This window comes from Centrocercus urophasianus, unplaced genomic scaffold (assembly GCF_019232065.1).
Source record: "Centrocercus urophasianus isolate 14NV4802_14NV808 unplaced genomic scaffold, USGS_Curo_1.0 seq_33, whole genome shotgun sequence".
NCBI lineage: Eukaryota > Metazoa > Chordata > Aves > Galliformes > Phasianidae > Centrocercus > Centrocercus urophasianus.
In genome coordinates this window covers 9609851-9626408 of record NW_024884900.1, presented here as the reverse complement: position 1 = coordinate 9626408, position 16558 = coordinate 9609851, and the positions used below count along the sequence as shown (strand labels likewise).

Genomic DNA, 16558 nt, shown 5'->3' with positions numbered 1-16558 from the left:
GCTGCCTGCAGAGAGCTCACTGCAGTCCTTGGGCCAACCTGGGGCAGGAGAGAGCGTGCTTTAACAAAAGGCTGTGCAACAGAAAAAGAGCACGCCTTCATCTTGTGGAAGAACAGACGGACAACTGGCCAGAGCGCCTCGCAGATTCTCAGCTGTCCCAGCCCAGAGAGGTCAATGCGGTCTCCTGACAGTGCGACTGGGTTGGCCTCAGACCTTTGCTCATCTTCTCCAACAGGACCTGGCAGGAGGTGGCCCCAAGGGAAGGGCAACAGTCCCACTGGACCATGCTGGTATCAGACTCGGAGAACAATATAGATGCTGAAAGGGGCTGTGTGGCTAAAACAGAGTTGGACTGGACAGGGATGTGAAAAGGACCTTGCCCCTTCCTGTGGCTGAGGAGAGAGAAGAACAGCCTCTGCCAGCACACAGGTGCCTTCATCACCTGCATGGTGCACATACACACACACACACACACACACACACACACACACACGAGCACTGCAGCCTGTGCTGGGCACTTCCTCACCTCTGTCAGCATTAAACCTGGAGTGGGGTTGGGGTGAGAGATGCTGTGAGGCCCTTTTCCACACAGAGTGGCACTGGACCCACCCCATACTGGCCAGTGTGGCAGGAGAGAGGGGAATCTAATAAGACCCCGTCGAAGAAGGCAGAGGTGCATCCCATTGCACACCTGCAGTTGGATATTAGTAAGGGACACAGAGCAGCACGCTCTACCTGAGCACACGACGCCTGCATCCTCGCTGTGCCTGCAGTTGTGTTGTCCCCAGGCCCTCAGCGTGCACTGAGTGAGGAGGCTCTCATTCCCAATGCAGTTAACATCATCCAGCCAAATAGGTCCGGATCCACTTCCAAAGAAAGCTTGAGATGGAGCTGACACTGCTTCCCCGCAGCCAAGCTGCCTACAGACCACAGAGGCATCTTTCAGGTCCCAGCCGTCGTCACACACCGTTCCCCACTCATTGTGGTACCAGACCTCCACCCGTCCAGAGCAGGGTTTGGAGCCATTCACCAGGCGGATCTTACCTGTGACATGGAAACCAACAGCACGGAGAAGAGTTGGAAGAAGTAGGGAAGATCCAGCAAAGCTGGAACTCAGATCAGGAGATGCTTTCTGTCTCCAGAGGTGGAGCCCAAGCAGTAAGATGTAAAGCCTTAACACCTCCTGGATGGAGAAGGCGCCTTTATCTTCTAAAGTCCCCATTTCCAAATATTTTTGTTGCGTTAGAGATTGGGCATGGCATTGCAATCTGTGCCTCCAGCCAAATGGGTATCAGTCATGCTCTTCTACCACTGGTGGCACTTGGTGCTATTTGTGGACCCGACTTTCCTTACCCCAGACCGCTGCGGCCTGCAGAGGTTTTCTGACCTGCTTGCTGAGCCAGCCCAACTTCCACCTCCCTGCAGGACCAACCTTCCCCGTCCTACCAGACAAAGAGAGAGGGCAGGACACCTGTGCATGGGCCCGAGCATGGTTCTGCCTGCAGAGATGAAGGCCTTTCGTGTACCTACCGTCTGTCAGCACGCTGAGAGCTGATGGACTGCTATTCGAGACAGATCGACTGAGGAGGGTCAGGTCTTGGGCAGCACCAATGAGACTCAGGGCAGGCAGGGCCACCACACAGGCAAGCAGCAGGAGGGGAGCACATTGGGAAGCTGTGGGAAGAAGGGACAAGGTGAGTGTAGAGCACAGTTCCACTGCTGTTGTGAAGTACCTGGTGCCATCCTACTGCCCTGGCAGCCAGTCCTCCATCCACAGGAGCAAAGGGAGGGCTCTGCTGGTGCGGTGGGTTTAGAGGGGGCAACCCACCCTGCTCTTCACACGCACTCACCCATGCTGCCTCCACAGAAACACTCAGAAGCCCAGGATGTGTCTGGAGACACGCTTTGAACCACAGGATTTATAGCTGCAGATGCTGGGGAGGAGTGCGGCTGACGCTGCCCCAGGGCCGGTCCTGTGCTCACCTTGGGGCACACAGATGACTGCCAGTAACAGGGCTGTAACCCAAACGGTCACTTCCCCACAGCAGGCAGATTGATCTTCTCTGATAAGAGCCTTTATCAGGACCAGAGCAAATATCGCTCCAGCTGCAGAGTGGCAAGCAAGTTCTTAGAAAAGCTCATCGGTGCGCTTCCCCGTGTGCCACGCAGGTCTCCTGTACACATACCAACTGCTTTCCAAGATGTTTGCTCAGCTCCCTCCTGTCGCTTCAGTGTTCATGCTGGAGATGCAGCCCCGCTCAGTGCAGTGCCCTGTCACGCCGGAGTCTCTCCTGCTGGATCTGTGCCGAGGTGGCAAGGAGCTGGGTGCAGTGAGATCCCTGCTTCCTTCTGGAACGAACATGTTGTGTGGCTCAACGGGAGTCCAGCAGGCATGAAGCAGAACCAAAACGATGGTGGAAATGGTCTACCTTGTCATATCAGGGGCCAGCTGAAACACAAGACTGTTTGTGTCCCACTCTCAGATCCCAAGCATCACCCTGGGGAGCACCTGGTGCCAGGAGAATCTCCTTCTCCTTAGGCAGAGTGTGCAGAATTGAATTGTGTTGCTTGCATGGAGAAGTCCAGATCTCCTCAGGAAATCTCCAGAGCTGTTCCTGGGCACCAGCTTGCAGCTCAGCCACTGGATCAGAGCAACCAGGGAGATGGACAGGATTTCCAGAAAGTTACTGTGTGAATCAAAAAATGGGATGTTTTCCCACCTGCATGATCTCTTACATGATGTTTCAAAATCACTTTTGCACAGATGAGATGGTTGAACAGCATCTGATAGGGATGGGACATTATCCATGCCCAGCATTTCATGGTTCTTGATGGGTCCGTGTGAATGCCACAAGTCACCAGATCTTTGATCACTGGGGTGGCCATGAAGCCACGCCAGGCTCGCAAAAGTCCCATCCGAGGAGCCAGGAGTCTCTGACCCGTGGAGGATCATGAGGAAGATGACGAACTTTTAGAGTTCTGAAGGACACGGTGTGCCTGGAATTGCCTCTCTGCCAAAATCCAAGCTAAGAAAAATGACAGAATGAGTTCTCCAGGACTCAGTCTGCTCCCCAGAGGCACCATGCCCATAGCCATAGGGCAGCTCACCCACCAGCACAGGCTCTGCTTCGCACCCCTGCACAGTGCTGGAGCAACAAATTCAGAGGGAGTCGATCCCCAGTGTGACTGCAGAGAGGACGAGGAGCTGTGTGCTGATGGCGAGATACAATCCCCTGTTGTACAGGTAGCTCTTGCCCTTGACAATTTCCTTTTCCTTACTGGCCTCTGGAGCATCTGCAATAGGGAAAATGCCTGTCTCCCAGCTGCGAGCTGTGAGTGGTCCCATTTCCCCACAGGAAACCTCAAAGCACATCCCCTAAGGAAACACCGATGTTTGTGCTGTCAAGTAGTTGTGCAAACACACATAAAATTTTACTGCGATATAAATGCCACATTCTGTGCTTTCTTATGGTGTTATAAAGAGGGATTCGATTTGTTTAAAGCAAACATTAATGTATCGGGAAGATAGGACTAAAAATCCACTATCATCTGAGTATGGGCCAGAACTAAGTTCTCGTGATAACCTACAGGCTCTATGAGCATCTGCATGATGAGGAAGGAGCTTTTGGTTCCAATCTCACTCATGGAGGAACCTCTCCTTCCTCTTAGGTTTCGATGGATTCAATGCCTGCAAGCGCAGTTATTGAAAAGCAATATTTATGACCATGTTGCTACTTCCTGATCCTTAATTCAGAAGGCAAAGCTTTGCCTTCTTATCTGCATATGTTCTGCTGGTCCCTTTTTGCACGGGTGCTGCAGCACTTTCCTGTACCATCGTTCTTTCCTGTTTCCTTGGCCAGTTTCCTCTGCCAAGGGCATCACTGGAGTTGGAAGGGACCCCTAAAGGCCATCAGGTCCGACTCCCTGCAGTGCACAGGGACCCCCACAGCTCCATCAGTGCTCAGAGCCCCTGCAGCCTGACCTTGGCTGTCTGCAGGGATGGGGCAGCATCGCCTCTCTGGGCAACCTGTGCAGTGCCTCACTGCCCTTAGTGTACAAATCTTCTTCCTTGCATCCTATCTAAATCTCCCCTCTTTTAGTTGGAAACCATTCCCCCTGTCCTGTCACAACAGACCCCGCTAAAGAGTCTGTCCTCTTCTTTCTCCCAGCAGAGGGACAGGTTGGAATGTGGCTTTTGAAAAGTGGCACTGGCACCAGGCTGAGAGTGACAAGGGCTGTTTGGGGATGGAATCTTACTGGGGTTGAAACTCAAAATGTTGGCTGGGATCTCTAGTCATATCTCTCCCTCTCCCTGCATGCTGACCACCACGCTGTCCCCCAGCTGTGCAGGGTTATCTGCACATCCCAAACCACGTTTAATGGCTCTGCAGTGCAGCAGCTATGCTGAGCTTTGGTCCCATTCCACAGCCAAACTTCTGCCACGTTCTCCTGGATGGACTCTCCTCACTGGGTTTGCGTGCATCACCCCACAGCACAGCAGATGTGAGGTCGCTGCGGGGTGATGGGTTCACAAGGACATGACATGAGGTTGTTTGAATTTACCATCTTCATTGGTTGTCAGAGCTCACCAGCTTTATTGGCTGTTGGAGATAGCCAGCTTTATTGGTAAGGTTCAGCTCTCCAGAAATATCTTTCACATTCCAAGCCCACGCACAGAAGATGATACAGATGTCACCCCGCGGCCATTTTCCAAAGAGGCACTTCTAACACCCTTTTACTTCCAAGCCAGTGAATTTTCATCTGCACTCACAGTATGTGCAGCCCTGCAGCGATGTGGGTGCCAGGTTTTATCAGTTTAACAAAACATTGCTTCTTTGCAGTGCTCCAGCACTTGATCACAGCAGCCTCTTCCCTTCTCTCTGCCTGCAGATAGGAACTATTTGAGGTCAAGGCTGCATCTCACAGCTCCCCAGGTGGTAGGCAGCAATGTGACTTTTCTTTCTGCTCTGTCCCATTAATCTGAGAACAGCTCCAGCCCTGCTGCTCCGTCAGGGCTCAGCTAAGCCCCAGCTGAGCGTGAACAAAGGTCAAGTTCATTCTGCCTAGCAGACCCTCAGCATGGCAAAACTGCAGTGGATGTGTGGGGATCTGCATTAAGCAGACCTGGAGGAAGTGGGTGAGGTAATGCCAACAGAAACAGACCAGTCCCTAATTTCAGAATGGATTTTGATTAGCTAAACACTCCACCTTTTGGTGGACGTGAACAGCTCATGTTGTTGGGAAGAAACCGGGAATCAGCAGAATTAACTCCAGGCTGGAGGCAGGAGAGCTCCAGCGCAAGGCCAGCAGACCCAGCAGAGCAAAGCAGCCTCCCTGGTCAGCAAGGAGCCTGCCCAGTGCAACAGGGAAAGAGCAGTGATGCTGGCACGCCTGGGGACAACACCTCCATGCAAAGGGAAGGAGCAGAGCCACGCAGCTCATCCTCACTTCAGAACCCTGCCTGGTGGGCACGAACCTCACGTCAGGGGTGGCAGAAATCCACCCGGGAAAACCATGGCCCAGTCTCCTGGTAATACATCAAAGCAGCGTCAGTCATCTAATAGGATAAGTAACATCAGCTGTTACACAGAGGAGCCCTAATGGGATACTGCGCTGTGCTGCAGACGGTTTGATGTATCTGGGCCACTGCTCTCTAAATCCTCCCTGAAGTCTCCTCTTCTGTGGCTGTTCTGGCTCCAGAATTAATTGGCTCTCTCCTTTTTATCAGAAAGATGGGCCCCGGGCTACCTGCAGCTCCGGGCGCAATGCACTGAGGGCCCCATGCTGCCTCCCAGCAAACGTGGGCACGGTGGGTGGGAACCCTGGCCCCCAACCCAGGGCAATGGGCCCGGGGATGGTGCTGCAGGACAGTGGGGCTGCCAGCAGCTGCAAGAGCAGAGGGGGCTGAGTCATGGGAAGGAGGGGTAGGTGACACAGGAACAACTGCTCATCACTCGTCATGCTATCCCCTGCTTTCCCCTATATTCAGCACTCGTGAGGCCGCACCTCGAGTACTGTGTCCAGTTTTGGGCCCCTCACTGCAAGAAAGACATTGAGGCCCTGGAACGTGTTCAGAGGAGGGCAACGAAGATGGTGAGGGGTCTGGAACACAGGCCATATGAGGAGAGGCTGAAGGAGCTGGGAATGTTCAGCCTGGAGAAGAGGAGGCTCAGGGGAGACCTCATTGCTCTCTATAACTTCCTGAAGGGAGGTTGTAGTGAGCTGGGGGTCGGCCTCTGCTCTCGTGTCATCAGTGATAGGACCAGAGGGAATGGCTTCAAGCTACGGCAGGGGAGATTCAGGCTGGACATGAGGAAGTATTACTTTTCAGAAAGGGTGGTCAGGCACTGCAATGGATGCCCAGGGAGGTGGTGGAGTCACCGAGCCTGGGGGTGTTCAAGGAAAGGCTGGATGTTGTGTTGAGGGACATGGTTTAGTGGGAGCTACTGGGAATAGGTGAACGGTTGGACTGGGTGATCTTTTAGGTCTTTTCCAACCTTGGTGATTCTATGATTCTATGATTCTGTGCTGCAGAAAGACAAGAGGAGAGAGTTTTCAGGTGCAGATACCAAGAACAGCTGAACAATCCCCATCCCTGAAGTGCTCAGGAAATGTTTAGATGTTGTACTGAGGGACGCGGCTTAGTGGCAAATATTGGTGATAGGTGGACTGCTGGATGGTGATCTTAGAGCTCTTTTCCAACCTTGGTGATTCTATGATTCTGTGATTCTGTAACATGGTGTCCAGAGTCCCGTGAATTCAAGGGTTCATCAGGGAGAAAAGGAAAGAAAAGAAAAGAAATGCCCTGAGGAAGTGCAAGAAGCCAGCAGATCTGCGAGCCAAAGCCTGTGTTTGGGAGCCAGCAGCATGGCTCCAGCACACTTCACTGGCTGCCTGCTCCTGTGGGTCACCAGCTCCCCAGGCTCACGTTCTAAACACACATCTGTCCAACCTGCAGCTCTGCTTCTGTCTCTATAAAGGGTAATACGAGAACATCCTCCGAGAGGCAGTTCTATCTCCTTCTTGTATTCAATTCATTTGCTCACATAAATCCTTTTAGTCACACCAGGATTTAAAAGGAAGGGTGTTCCAGATGAATGCAAACATTTCTATTTCCTTTACCTACATCTTCCAACTTTAAAACTGCCTGTTAATGCCAGTGCTTCTTACAGCCCTCAGCCTGAGGAAGGCAACAATGGAAGAACTGATGGGTCAGGGGAACAGGTTGCCTTCTTGTCCTGAGTTTGCAAAGGAATCTCAAAATAACAACTTGCCCAGCTAATAGGGAGGGAATCCTTGCTAAATGGTTCTCTACAGTAGCCATTCCAGGCAGATTTTTGGATGCTGTCTGTACATGGAGTCATCTCATGCTCATCTGTGGGTGACTGCATAGAGGCACTGATCTTATGCATTTGCAAAGAAACATTTGGAAAGAAGATGTTAGACTTGCAAGAGTTTGAAGAACAACATTTGCCATCCACTAGAAAAGTGACAAAGAAATAACTGGTAACTTCAGTTAACTTCATGTAAACATTTTCTGAGTTTAAAGAGTGAAGACTACAGAGCTTTTATTAAAGAATGGAATTTAAATAAGGGAACTTAGAGCTGTTGCTTTTGTGATTTTAAAGAGAAAAGGGATGAAGAATCCTCATTTCCCAAGGGAGCTTACAGCTCAGCAGCATGACTGCCACCGGCACTCCTTGCACTGCAAAGCAGAGCACTGCAACAGCCTTTTCCACTACGGTGGAAAAGGGAAAGTCCTGTTTTTACCCTATGAACAATCCTGGCAAGTTTTCATTCTTGCTTTGAAGGTCAGTTCTTTCCCTTGCTGATTTCTCTTACAAGGGAACTCCTCATCTGAGAAGATGCTCCTTTTGGTGAAACCCACTGGGCACAGCTGTCCCCACAGGTACCAGCTCTGTTTGTGACACATTTGCCATTTGAAGTCTCCTTGCAGTTGCTCTGTGCAGCACCACCTCACCACCACCAACACGGATTGCTTCTTTCAAGGAGAAGAATAAAGGGAAGAGGAATTTTGAAGCTGCAGCCCAGGACATGCAGCTGGGAGGTGGCACACATCGGTCGTGCCCATGGAGATGGCACCCTGGCTGGCACATCACTTACCCACCCCTTGCTGAGAAAGAACAGAGATTGGTTCAACCATGGGTTCCCTTGATAGGTTCAACTTTCTGCCTTGCAAACATCAAAGAAATCCAAATAAAATAAATTTTAGTGCCTCCTGACCTGTAAGAGCAAAGACAAATTGCAGTAATCCTGAATTTCCCACCATATGTAGCATATCCCCACCAGTACCTAGAGTAGGAGGATGATGAGAACTAGATCCCAAGCTGTTGCTGCCAATGTCCAGCAGTCTCTGTGAAGGGCTGCACTTCCCGGGCTGCACATCCAGGACTCACCTCCCAACCGCAGTGTCTCTTGTTCGGCTCAGAATAGGATAGAGCACCAGTCACTGCAGACAGGGCCCTTTCCCTCCCCAGCAGAGCCAAACACACAGCCGACGACTCGGGTTTCCTTTTCCAGTAAATGACGGGCGCCGGCTGGGGACTGCCTGCGAATCTTGTCCGAATGCAGCACTGCCATCTCCTGGGCAACCGGGAAACTCGGTCTGCAACAGCCCCTGGAAACCATCCCCAAACAGTTTTGATGTCATGTGGTCGAGAATGTGTGGATATGATGGGTACTGGGATGGAGGCACGGCCCAGTGAGGGGCACAGAGGGCAGCAGATCTCCCCACCTTCCATGGGCTCTGCCTTCTTGGCCCAACTTTTGCTGTGCCCCAGGTCTGTACCTGATGCCCAAGATCCCACCACCTACCAGCAGTCATTGGACCCATGCTTTCTCCTCCTCACCTTCCCCTGCAGCCCAGGGTGGCAGGTACGAGACACGAGGAACTCCAACCCAAGCAGCTGGTGTACGACAAAGCTGGAAGCAATGAAAACAAGTCCTACAAGATGCCCCATGCCATTCTCTTCCACCAGCTGCAACCCCACTGCTTTGAAAATAACTCCTACAGCTCCTACAGCGTCTCACAGAGGTAATGGGAAACCTCAACAGCAGTTCCTAAACTCACCACTGGCATTTATGGCATTAATCTCAGTTCTGGCAGCAGCAGCAAGTAAGGGCAAGCATAAACACAACAAAGCTTTTTTCTTTCTCAGTAGTAATCTATTAATGTACTAATCTCTCTCTGCTTGGTGTGGTGAGGTGGCAGCAGGAAGGCAGGAAGCCAATGGGCTGATGCACCTGGGACCTCTCTGGCAACACACAAGCATCTGGGCTGGATCTGATTTCTGCTGTCACTACAGTACCATCTCCTTTCTCCAAGCATACTGTTTGATCCATGCATTGCAGCTGGTGGAGGGAGAAAGAGATGCCTTTGTAGCTACATCCAGTGCTGGGCATCACTGCATTACCAAAATCTCCAGCCTGTTAAACAACCATGTAAAAATGCTTTCACTGATTTGTGCACGTCAAAGGATACTCAGAACAGAACTCTCTCTGCTTCATAGAATCATAGAATCATTAAGGTTGGAAAAGACCTCTAAGATCACTATGAGCAACCCCAATGCACCCACCACATCTATCACCACATCCCTCGGTGCCACATCTCCATGGCTCTGAACACCTCCATGGACGGTGACCCCATCAGCTGTGCCTCTGAGCACGACGCTGATGCTCTTAGATGTTGCAGAAATGGACAACAGCTCTGGCTCAGTTGCTCAAGCTCTGGTCCCAGTTCTTACGCCCGCATGAGCCAAACCCCACACCTGTATGTGTGGAAGCACAGGGGTTTGGGTGCCTCACAGCTGGCAAGGAGCAGAAGGATGGGGAAAAAAAGCAGCCTGGAGAGTGGGCTCCCATGGCTGGAGACAGGGCAGAGGCCTGAGCTTTGCCTCAAGACTGGTCTTCCCATGGTCATTGGAGCTGTTCTGACTTACCCTGAACTGAACTGCATTTCTGACTAGGTTTGAGCTGCTAGATGGGATAGCTTCATTTATACATCATAGGGATCGCTAAGGGGCAGAAGTATTGGAGAAGCCATGAAAGTATCAAAATAAGCTGGCTTCTGCTACTCTTTCTCACCATAACATCTTCCATAGAAACACAGAGACTTCTCTGTCAGAAATAAAAGCTGCAGAATCGCATTTAAGCAGTCATAAAGTTTTTTTTATACAGTTTTGCAGGAACAGAAAATTGACATTTTCTGACACCTTGGGTTACAGTGAGGTGCAACACAAGGCAACTAATGGGAGCACTTGGCAGCAGCTTAGAACAGGTAACACAGTTCTGTGGCAATTTATCCGATTAATCACCTCCTGTATCACACTGAGGGAAGTTAGCGGTGAGTTACAAACCCTCCAGGGTCTTTTCATGCCATGAGAGTGATGGGAAAAGGCTTCTGTGTTCCTGAGAGCCAGGCTATAAGCGAGCACCACTGAAAAGATCTCCATCAAACCAAAATGGGTTTTAGCTCATTCAGTCCAAAGGGAGAGCGTAAACTTTAATTAACTCAATAGCTGTCAAGAGCTTAGAGAGCTGTAGATTAATAGTGCTGGCACAAAGCTGCTGAGCATCAGCACTGCTGGCAGCCCAGCAGGCTTGCAGGGAGCAGCAGCTCCTGCTGACATTCTGGTGCCAGGGAGCTGCTTGGAAAAAGCCCAAGCCCAGAAAAGGTGGCAGCCCAGCCTGCTCAGTGCCACCTCCAGCAGGCTCCTCACGAGGGGCTGCACTGCAGCTTGGGAGTAGGAAGGACTTGGAAGCCTTCAGAGGACCAATTCTGTGTGAGCGCGGAACACGTAACGATCGGCTGTCTTAATTCCTGTCCCACCTCTGCACTCTGCCTGCCAGAAGTGAGCCTTTGTCCTAAATGCAGAGCGAGGGACAAGAAGTGACACCCCAGAGGACAGTTTGAGTTCTGTCTTCTTGGAAGGTGCTTCAGCTCAGCACGCAAATGGACTTCCACCGAAGAATGGAATTTGACTGCTAAGGAACTTGGAAATTACTGGGGGGAAAGATTTTGAAGAAAAAAAAAAAAAAAGCAACCACAAAAAAAAACCAAACCAAAACAAAACCAAACATTGTTCAGTTTGAGTGAAAAAATAAAATATGGAAGAAAAGAACGTTGGCAAACTGCACTCACAGCTCAGCTTCAGGGCCACGAAGAGGTGAAAGAGGGTCATTCTGCAGAGTGCAGCAAAAATAGGGGAGAGCCATCAGTATGGTTTCATATGAGAACAAATTGCAATTTCAAGGCTGTTGGGAATATGTGAAGGCTCTCTGCATATCGTCCAGAATACACAACACAGGGAAATGGCATGGGTTCATTTGGGTTAAGTAAGTGGGGGACTGGCACTGCAAGGGTCAGCAGAAAATACTGTTTTATGGTGATGGTAACCAGGAAGGCTCTTTGCAGTGCAGCAAGGTCACTCCTGCAGCTGGAAGGGTGCAAAAATCCATTTCATCATTGACTGACACAAGCTGGTGGCTTCTTGATGTCTGTGAGTCAGCATGGCACTGCCCTGCAGCATGCTGGGTTTTCTCATTTGTATGAAAGCACACGTTGCAGAGGACGGTGCTGTTTCCTCAGCACAAAGGTGCTCAGCTCCAGCAGCAGGTGCTCTGGAAGTCTGGAAGTCTGCAGTGGGGATATTTCAGGCTGGGCCGAAGAGAAGACTACAGAGGGAAGTATCTGAATGCTTGCAGGAGACGCATTTACGGATCCACAGGCGGGAAACCCAGCGCCCACTGGAGGCGAAGCCACTGCAGAGCGACTGCAGGAGTAGGTGCGGCAGAAGCAGCCACGTAGTGACAGCTACAGCAGTAAGAAGCAAAGCAGCCAGCAGCAGGGTGGTAGCCACGACACGGCTCTCTTGCTGTGCTCAGCAGGAGATGCAGCCACAGGAACTGCACAGATACTCAGAAAGATGGTGTTGAATTATTCTGAATGAATTATACAAGGGAGCCACTTGCTCTTCAACAGCATAATCTCTGCATTTAAACATGAATAGATAAGGGTCACTGAGGGAGGGATATTGATATCGTCTGACCATACCCAAATGCCGCAACATTCGGCAAACTTCCAGCTCTACTGCCTTGTTGCTCTGACCCACTCTTTGCAGCCCTGTCATCAGAATGGGGCTGCAGAGATAAGAGCTGCCGTGCCACACACACTGCCTTCTGCAAATACCGTATCCAACACAACTCAGCTCACATCACAGAATGCCCATTAGTCATGTTGTGATCCACAAAGGCACCCAGGCTCTTCTGTTATTTCCAGCCAAGTGAAAATACTTGGAAATACACTGGAAAAACTATTTAAAAGTTTCTTCATTTCAGGAGTTTGTACTCTGTGCTGCTTTGATTGCTCTGAATCAAACCCATCCTGACCATCCTGTCTGACTCTGCACTCACACACTCCCATCCTTGTACATCATGTGATGCCTTAATAGAAGTTTGTTCCCTAGAACCAATTCCATTCCTCAGGAACCTTTCTCCCCCTCCAATAAATCGTAACCTTCTATTTAGCTAGTTACACAGTTCTTGCATATCAATCTAAAATATTACTTTTGAAAACAATCACATTAACTTTTAAGGAAGCGGCATCACAATTTACATTTTTTTCATGTATTTTTCCTGTCCTTTCACAGAGGCTTGGCTGGAGCCAGATGGCCAAAAACCAAACCAGTAAGAATGAGAATTGTTTGATCTGTGGACGCAGAGAGGCCTCCACCTTTAGGGCCCCAGATTAGAGCCCCAGATGCTGGCATACAGGGAACACTTTACCTCTGAGTGCTTTGGCTGAAGGCTTGCAAGTTGAAGATGAGGGAACCCTTGCTGTTAGTTGCTGTTCTCTCAGTGCTGGAGGAAACCATTACAACAAAGCACTAACTCCCATGTTTCATGCAGTGCTTTTTCAGAGGAGATGCACAATGGAATGATGTCATCACTGGCTGAGGAGATGAGGGGAGGTGGTGCATGCCATGTACCTCAACTGCAGCAAGGCTTTTTACACTGTCTCCCACAAATATCCTTGTAATGAAGCTCAGGAACTGTGGGATAGACAGGCAGACAGTGAGATGGATGCAGAACTGCTGAGTGGCAGAGCTCAGAGAGCTGCGATTGGTGACACAGAGTGCAGTCAGAGGCTGTAACCAGCAGTGTTCTCCAGGGGTTGGTGCTGGGCCCAGTCTTGTTCAATACCCTCATCAGTGACCTGGATGAAGGGACAGAGTGCGTCCTCAGCAAATTTGCTGATGATGCAACACTGGGATGAACAGCTGACACATCAGAAGGCCGTGCTGCCATTCAGCGAGACCTGGGTAGGCTGAGAGTTGGGTGGAGAGGAACCTGATGAGGTTCAACAAGGGCAGGTGTAGGTGCTACACGTGGGAGGAATAACCCCACACATCAGTATAGGGCAAGGGCTGAGCTGCTGGAGAGGAGCTCTGCAGAGGACTTAGGGGTCCTCATGGCCACCAGGCTGACATGAGCCAGCGGTGCATCCTGGTGGCAAGACGGCCAATGGTGTCCTGGGGTGCACCACATGCAGCACGGCCAACAAGGCAGAGAGGTCATCCTCCCCTCTGCTCTGCCCTGTGCAGGGAACATCCATAGCACTGTGTCCAGTTCTGCTCCTCAGCTCAGACTGGGAACTGCTGCAGAGAGCCCAGAGGAGGGCTGGTCAGGGCCTGGAGCATCTCCCTTATGAGGAAAGGCTGAGAGCCCTGGGCTGTTCACGCGGAGAAAGGCTGAGGGGCGATCAGTGCCTGTAATGGGCAGGAGTCAAACGGACGGGGCCAGGCAGGGACAGGACGAGGGTCAACGGGCGCAAAGCCACACAGCTCCACACCGACACGAGCACCAACCTCGCTGTGAGGCCGTCACCTTCCCACAATGCCCCACGCGCCGCGGCCCCTTCAAGCGCCGCGAGGCAAGGGGGGAGGGCGGGGGAGGGTAGGAGCCGAACGCGGAGGACAAAGCCCGGCGCCCGGCCGCGCCGCGGTACCCGGATAGGCGGGGGGGCGGCGACGCGCCGCGATTGGCCGCCGCGGGGAGTGGGCGGGCGGATAACGGAGCCACAAAATGGCGCCGCGCTCCCCGCCACTTACATAACGCGACCTCTCACCTTTCGCGCGGCGCAAGGCAGCTTGCTGCACTGGCGGGCGGGGCGAGGAGGCGCGATTGGCGGATCCGTCGACTAATCGAAAGGCGGCGGCCCCGGCCATCCTCCAATAGGCTACCGGGGCGGCGAGAGGGCGGGTGGCGCGGGGCGGCGGGAGGGTTGGGGTGCGCGCGGGCAGGCCGGGCCCGCCGCCCGCCCGGCAGGGGGAGGGGAATCTCCCGCCATTTTTCAATCCTCCCGCCCGGGCCCGGCGTCACCGCGCGGATCCGGCGGCTGCCGCCGCCATGGCGCCGTTGCTGGGCCGCAAGCCCTTCCCGCTGGCCAAGCCGCTGCCGCCTGGGGAACCGGGGGAGCGCTTCATCGTCCCGCACACGCAGGAGGCTTTCCGCACCCGCGAGTATCCTCACGGCCGGGGCGGGCGGAGGGGGGAGGAGCGGGGCGGGCGGCTGAACGGCAGTGGGTGCGGGGGGAGCACCGGGAGGTCGGGCCGGGCGGAACAAAGGGGCTGGCGGTCCTCGTGGGGCGGCGTGGGGCACAGCTGCGCTCCTGCGGGGTTTGGGGTCCCGGCTGCCCCCGCCGGGGATGGAGGTCCCGCAGCTCTTGGCGGTTCAGACATTCCGTTTACGACTGAAAAAGCTGCCAAAAAAAAACCAAAAAAAATTTGGGGGGGGGGGGAAAAAAAACAAAAAAACCACCCGCACTCATTCTCCGCGAGGAAGCGGGCGAGAAGGATCTGGAGGAGTTCAATTCCTGTCGCTGTCGGACAGCCCCGGCCCCCGGGCGCAGCTCTGAGCGGGGCCGCAGCTCCGGCTCGTGGGGAGCAGCGGGGCTGCCGGCTCTGCGCCTTCTGGAAAGTTCACGTCGCCAGAGAGACGTCACGGGGCTAAAAAGAGAAACTAACGCCGGGTTTGTGCCGTACTCTGCTGGCGATGTGTGCGATGGAAGCTAGGCCAGAGGTGGAAGAGAGAAGAGGAGGAAGAATGCAAAGGAGTGTCGGCTGCATGGAGGTGTTGCCTAGTGAGGGCAGGTTGCTTCTGTTGGCCCCGGCTTTCCCCAGCTGGAGGAGCAGTGAATCAGCACTTGCTCTGTGCGGGCTCCTGTGGTGCAGGTCCATGAGTGAGGTGTGTGCATGGCAGTGGGTTCACACAATCGGAGAACGGGTTGGAAGGGACCTCAGGGACCATGGATCTCCATCTCCCCTGCCACAGACAGGGCCACCAACCTCCACGTTTAATAGTAGACCAGGCTGCCCAGAGCCCCATCCAGCCTTGAGCACCTCCAGGGAAGGGCACAGCGCTCTTTAGTAAGGCTCTTCAGAACTTGCAGCTGTAGAATAGGGTGAAGAAAAATAGGGGTGTTGTGGCATTGTCTGGTAAATGTGAGTAGACGCACCTGTCTTGTGACTGAGCGTTCAGGTGTCTGAGGGCACTGGGCAAGTGGGTAGAGTGGATTGGGGATTTATTTGGCTGTAGTGTTTCCTTGTGGCTTCCTTCTGCAGCCATACCCCTGCAAACTCATTAAGAGGAGCCGTGCTGCCCATGGTCCCTGGTGTCAGGTGAAGCCCACGGTGCCCAGAGTGAGCGAGCGTAGTGTGGACGAAGTGCCGGCATCTGGAGATGGGCTCCTTGCTGCTGGAGCTCTGAAGGGACTGCTGGGATCACGTGGGCTGCAGAGCAGATAAATGCTCCCCGTGTTGTGCGTGGGATGGGCTTGTCCTGTTACTTCGTCATGCACCTGGAAAAGCCAAGTGTGTGTGTGTGTGTGTGTGTGTGTGTGTGTGTGTGTGTGTGTGTGTACGTGTGCTGAGGGCTTCGTGTCAAAATACAGAGTTCCGTTGACCAGCTTATCTCCCTGAGCGTGTTGGCTGCTGTGTGTGACACCAGTCAGGCAGTGTGAGAGCATGTGGTCGCCAGGGCTGACCCTGTGACCCTGAGCTGGCATGGCTGTGCTGAGCAAAGCACCCACAGGGTCTGTTCTGGGAGCACTGCTGCTTTTCTTCCCAGGCAAAACCTGCTGCTGTTGCACCCATCTTCAGTTTGTGCTGTGAGCAGCAGAGAAAAATACCGATCAGGCTGCGTTTTGTGCGCATGTTGAAGACTATAGTTTACATCTTCAGTGCAGTATCATCCAGTTTAGATCTGCCTGAAGGATGGCAGTGCTAAAAGATTACGGTGCCATGCTCAGTAATTGTAGCAAGCTTTGCCTGCCACCTTGGGAACTGTGCTTCCTAAATACACTCCTGGGAGTTTGCCCCTTTAGCTGGTACATGTGGGGCCAATTATGACACAATTAAGCTATTTTGGAGCTGGCACTCATTTCTGGGAGAGTTTCACTAACCCACGAAGGAGTGAACTGTCTGCTTAGTGCTCCTCCTGTACAGTGGCCAGCTTGTTTGCTTTAAAACATTTTTCTTTG

At 52.6% G+C, this 16558-nt stretch overlaps 2 protein-coding genes across 2 annotated transcripts in view; one reads left to right on the top strand and one right to left on the bottom strand.

Annotated features, from left to right (window-relative positions):
• The window catches only part of LOC122166573 (antigen WC1.1-like), a 2287-nt gene extending 426 nt beyond the window's left edge, over positions 1–1861 (bottom strand). The window contains exons 1-4 of the mRNA XM_042830421.1: positions 1851–1861; positions 1531–1674; positions 736–1044; positions 6–38 (exon numbers count right to left, since the gene is read on the bottom strand). Of these exons, the coding sequence (XP_042686355.1) occupies positions 6–38; positions 736–1044; positions 1531–1674; positions 1851–1854 (490 nt within the window). The 5' untranslated portion in view covers positions 1855–1861. The remainder of the gene's footprint in view (positions 1–5; positions 39–735; positions 1045–1530; positions 1675–1850) is intronic.
• Positions 1862–14398: 12537 nt separating this feature from the next.
• Positions 14399–16558, top strand: part of BAZ1B (bromodomain adjacent to zinc finger domain 1B) — a 51420-nt gene continuing 49260 nt past the window's right edge. The window contains exon 1 of the mRNA XM_042829912.1: positions 14399–14540. Within this exon, the coding sequence (XP_042685846.1) occupies positions 14428–14540 (113 nt within the window). The 5' untranslated portion in view covers positions 14399–14427. The remainder of the gene's footprint in view (positions 14541–16558) is intronic.